The sequence below is a fragment of the Trypanosoma cruzi genome, genomic scaffold (assembly GCF_000209065.1).
Source record: "Trypanosoma cruzi strain CL Brener 1047053517003 genomic scaffold, whole genome shotgun sequence".
NCBI lineage: Eukaryota > Euglenozoa > Kinetoplastea > Trypanosomatida > Trypanosomatidae > Trypanosoma > Trypanosoma cruzi.
Genome location: NW_001849470.1, coordinates 86700 through 91965, shown reverse-complemented (window position 1 = coordinate 91965; position 5266 = coordinate 86700). Strand labels below are relative to the sequence as shown.

The window sequence follows — 5266 nt, the reverse complement described above, 5'->3', positions numbered from 1 at the left end:
GGGGTGACAGCAAAATGGCCCGGCAAACTACAATATTCATACACTCATTCTCGTTGATTTGGATAGTGACGTGTCGAAGAGGCTGTGCATCTCCGTGAAAGACCCCATTACTCTTCTTTTCAAGAGAGAGAATGGAGAGGATGAGAAGTTTGAAAATGATGAGTGCATTTTGCGTGATAACATATCAGACAACGTGAACTCTGTGCTTCTGGTTGACCTACAGGACCACTGGATTGCCGGGCACACTTCGGCCCTTCTGGTGGGAGGCGCAAAAGACCGTGGCGAGGACTCTGTGCAGTTTGCGAGACAGTTTCTTACTCAATGCCTAGAGAAGGTGGAAAAGAATGCAAAGGAAAAGCTTATTGAATTTGATATTACTGTTACATTTGGTTTGGTAGAGTCCACCGACCGCATTCGGGATCTTCTTAATCCTGAGAATGCGACGTACGAGAAAATGCAACTTGGCTCAAGCCCTGTATTCGGTCCCTGTCTCTGCGGTATGAAAAGCAGGAATGTTAAATCCTTGAAGGAGTGTGTTGATGTATTTGACGAGGCTCTTGGACGCAGTGATGAAAAGAAGCAGCTGGTGGTCGGTTTCTTTGTTCTTAAGCAGCTCAAAAAGAGCAGCGAGGAGAACGATGTTTACCTTTCATCGCTTTGCATGGGACTCGCAAGGGAGAAGATTTCGCATTTCAATGAGCTGAGGGAAGTGAGTACATCCGACCTCAGCACGTTGTTCCGCTACGCCATTGGTGGTGCTAGTGTCACCGTGACCACGTTGCTCTTGTCGGAGCGAGACCCCAATTCCCGCGGCTGCCTGGAGTTGGGCCGTAAGATGCGAGAGATTAAAAATAACCCGCCCCGTATTGGCAACCTTAGGCGTTGCTTGGAAAAGACCAAGAAAGAGATTGGCCGACAGAGGGAAAATATGAATCAAATGGGTGACGCAGAGAAGAAATTGACGGAGCGCATCGTGGCACGCATGGAGACCATACTGAAAGATTCGGAGGAGATGTTGTCAAACCCGGATAGCACCAATTTAAAATTTTACTCCATGGGCGGATAGATATGAGAATCGCAGGGAAAGGATATGAAACCCGATACGAAATGGAAAAGTAACCAACAATTTTGAATTAAGTTCTATGAGGAGCATCATTGTAAAATGTGTATGGACAGTAGGGGTGAATATGATGTTTGTAATGATGTTGTTTGGCTTATTTTTATTTTTATTTTTTTGCTTTTTATTTGTTTTTTATGAATGTTCTTGTTTTATTTACTGTCATTGATATTTATTTATTTATTTATTTATTTATTTATTTATTTATTTATATTGACTTTCATTTTTTTTTTTTTTTCCCTTCCCCCCCCCTAAGTTCCATAGATTCTTTAACCTCTCTCGATACGCGTGAATTCTTCCCGTCAAGGGCTCCGCTCAAGTCAAATCCGCGTTTCTTTTTTTTTTTTTTTTCTTCTTCTTCTTTTCTTTTCTTTGCATACGTTTTATTGCCTTTTTTGTTTTGTTATTTTTTCTCCGTTGTTTTTTTTTTTTTGTTGTTGTTGTTGCTGTTGGGCTTCGCAGAGCGTATGCCTCTACCCCAACACATGCGTGCATGTATGTGTGTGTGGGTTTGTGTGGGTTTGGATATGAAGGCCCATCGAGGCATAAATACGTCGGGGAGAAGTGATGGCGTGTTCCCTGTCATGACTGAAGGGGCGGAGAGTGTTAAATAAACGAGAGAAGAAAATTAAAAAAAGAGGAGCGGGCCTTGGGTGTGAGTACGTGCGCCTCTGCCTGCATTACGTGGAGCGGTGATATTCGGCAGGAGGTGAAGGAGTTGGGGATATATATATTGTGGGTGGTAATGAGAACCCTGTGTGTGTGTGTGTGTGTTTGTGCGTGAGGGCGATGCCACGGGACCAATTCGTTTGGCTCTTTTTGGCTGTATTTTTTATCTTTTTTTTTCTTGGTTTATATATATATATATATATATATATATTATTTTATGGTCTCCACATGCCAGAATAAACCGACATTCACATGCAGTTTATTTGAGAAGGTAATAAAGTCTTGTGTGCATAGTTTGAGGAGAGCACTTAACTGTCTTATTATTAGTATTATTGTTGTCTTTGTTGTTGCGTGGTCATCATTGTGCATTTCATCCATCAAATGAGGGGAGCGGGGGAAGGGATTCTGTGTGTGTGTGTGTGTGTGTGTGTGTGTGTGTGTGTGTGTGTGTGTGTGTGTGTGTGTGTGTGTCAAGAAACGTAAGTATGGGTTTCAATGGCTACCCCAAAGGGAATCTGAAGTATATATACACATATGCATGCGCCTAGTTGTTTATGCCTTGTATTTGCGATGTGTGTATGAATGGAAGGATGATCAAAGAGAGAGAGAGAGAGAGGGAGAGAAGAAAAAGAAAAAACAGAAACAAAAACAGTAGGTGGCACCACTGTTACTTTTTAAGAGGGAAAAAAGAATGAAATGTATGTACATGTGTGTCAGTATGTAGATGCGCACAGCATGCGGTTTGGCATTCGTCTTTTTTTCCTTTGGAAAAGGGAAATGACTTGTATTTTTGACCTCTTTTTTTTTTTTTGTGTGTGTGGGTTAAAACCACCACCACCATCGGCGCCAGAACGATCGACTGTCTTCCTGTCCATTTCGGTTTTTTTTTTTTTTTTCTTTGGGTGAGGGAAGGTGGGGGTTATCATTTATTTTTTTTTCTCTCTTTCTGTGTTTGTCTGTCATATTCCGTGCCATTATTATTGTTTATTTTTGCTTGGTTCCGAAAGGTGGGTGGGTCGCTGCCATCGCTCGGGGTTTTCCGAATCCGGTTGTCACCGTCATTTTGTTTTGTTTGTTGCTTTTATTGGTTGTCGTTTTTCTTTTTTTTTTTTTTTTCTGCTTGTGATTTCCCACAAAAGTGAAGATAAATTGCTGCCTCGGAGCAAAATTAGCGTCAGACCCTCTATGCATTCCTCCGCCGTGCCTCGATCCTCCGCGTGGCCCATGAATGGCCCGTATGGAGGCCGTGGCCCTATGCCGCCAGGCGGTGCCCCGGGATACGGAATGTATAACCAAACGGGACCCTTTCAGATGGTTAATGGAGCAGTTCCTCCGCGCAATGCGTTAATGAAACGAGGCCCTCCCGGGGCCGGAATGCAACCACCTTCACCATGGTCCGCTGAGGGGAGTCTGTACGGGAGGAGGGGTTCAAACACAGGGTCTCTGCGAAACAGTGCCAATGGCGGAAGTGCTTACAATGGAATGAGTGGGCCAACTGGAGGCAGTTTTTATAAAGAAATGGGTCCTCGTACTGGATCTATGCGTGGCAACGCTTACGAAATGCAAAATATGGGGTTAGGTGGCCCGATGGGAAGTGGGTATGGCAATTTTCCTCCCACACAAAGGACGAGCAGTGGCATGGGAGGTTCCATGTATGGTATGGGCGGCCCTATGGGCATGGGAGGTTCCATGTATGGTATGGGCGGTCCTATGGGCATGGGAGGTTCCATGTATGGTATGGGCGTTCCTATGGGTATGGGAGGCTCCATGTATGGTATGGGCGGTCCTATGGGCATGGGAGGTTCCATGTATGGTATGGGCATTCCTATGGGTATGGGAGGCTCCATGTATGGTATGGGCGGTCCTATGGGCATGGGAGGTTCCATGTATGGTATGGGCGGTCCTATGGGCATGGGAGGTTCCATGTATGGTATGGGCGGTCCTATGGGCATGGGAGGCTCCAAGTATGGTAGTGTCGTGGATGCTGCATCTCGTCGCGATGGCTTTCTCGCACGCAATGAACTTATTCGGGCCAACATCGCTCCAGTAAAACACTCAAATAATAACGAAGAAAAAAATAATGAAAAAGCCCCGTCACCCGTTCCCAAGAAGTATGAAAAAGCAATATCACCCGTTCCCAAGAAGGATGAAAAAGCAATATCACCCGTTCCCAAGAAGGATGAAAAGGCCCCGACACCTGCTCTCAAGAAGGATGAAAAAGTAATATCACCTGCTCTCAAGAAGGATGAAAAGGCCCCGACACATGCTCCCAAGAAGGATGAAAAAGTAATATCACCTGCTCTCAAGAAGGATGAAAAGGCCCCGACACATGCTCCCAAGAAGGACGAAAAAGCTCCGACACCTGCTCCCAATAAGGACGAAAAGGTCACCGTTGCCGACTCCGGGAGTTCTAACACCACCAACTTGGCATCCAAGAATGACAAACCCGAAACGGCGGTAGCCAATAATGCTGCTAGTGAAGAAAAGGCAGCCCCCAAGTCTCTGGTTTCTACTTCTCTGCACAGCACGGAGAATTCAGCCGATAAGAAGGAGGGGAGCGCAGAAAAGCCTGCGACGAAGGAGGATAAGAAGAAAGAAGAGAGCAAAAAGGAGACGCTGAAGCCCCCAACGGGCACCAACATCCGTGGTGTTGTGGTGATTGTAAAAACGGCTGCAAGCGCTTCTTCTGCCGCTGTGACAATGAAAAATGCTACAACTGTGATAACTTCGGGCAAAGATGAATTCTCTTTTGACGAAGTTATAACCCACACAGATCCATCAAAAACCATGGAATCTGTCATGCTTGAAGATCTCCGCTGCCACTGGTTGGCGGGTCACAACTCCAGCCTGCTCATTGGAACGACGAAAGGGGAAATGAAGGATGCTTTCAACTTAGGGACCCAATTTATTACAAATACATTGTCGGTGTTAGAGAAGGAGGGCTGTAAGTTTGATGTGAGTGTGACCATGGTGGCGGTGAAGGGCGGTAGTGAAGTCAAGGACCTTTTCAAATCATCAGGTGCCGCGTACGAAAATATTCAATTGGCCTCCTCTCCCGTTTTTGGTCCGGCACTGAGGGGTATGACCAGCAAAAAGCTCACCAAGTCCAGCGAGTGTGTGAAGTTGCTTGAAGATGGATTGGGGAAGCATGATAAGGAAAAGGAGCTTCTTGTGGCATTCCTCGTCTTGAAGCAAATGAAGAAGAGCAGTACGGGCGATGATACGGTCTATCTTTCCACCTTGTGTCTTGTCGTTGCGGGGGAGGAGGTCTCACACCTCACGGGAATAAAGGAAAAGAAGGCCTCCGAGCCGTGGACATTGTTACGCTATGCCGTTGGTGGGGCCAGCAACACCGTCTGCCTGCTTGCCGTGTCTGCGGAGGGGAAAAAGTCGTCAAACGTCAATGCGGTCCTGGAGGTGGGGAAAACCATGCGAGAGGTGAGGAACGGCATCCCACGCAGCGGTAATCTTATGCATTTT

At 46.1% G+C, this 5266-nt stretch overlaps 1 protein-coding gene and 1 pseudogene across 1 annotated transcript, besides 9 other annotated features; both read left to right on the top strand.

Moving 5' to 3' along the window:
- Tc00.1047053510977.20 lies at positions 1–1066 on the top strand (annotated as a pseudogene; the record flags this gene model as incomplete).
- Positions 1–5266: a sequence feature (heterozygous, non-Esmeraldo-like haplotype).
- Positions 1215–1234: a microsatellite.
- Positions 1287–1329: a microsatellite.
- Positions 1449–1550: a sequence feature (A-rich).
- Positions 1873–1900: a microsatellite.
- Positions 1971–1997: a microsatellite.
- Positions 2193–2257: a microsatellite.
- Positions 2385–2409: a microsatellite.
- Positions 2848–2904: a sequence feature (A-rich).
- Positions 2972–5266, top strand: Tc00.1047053510977.9 (hypothetical protein, conserved; the record flags this gene model as incomplete). Its single annotated transcript, XM_799017.1, has 1 exon — positions 2972–5266. A coding segment is annotated over one exon (2295 nt), but the record flags the coding sequence as incomplete, so codon positions are not given.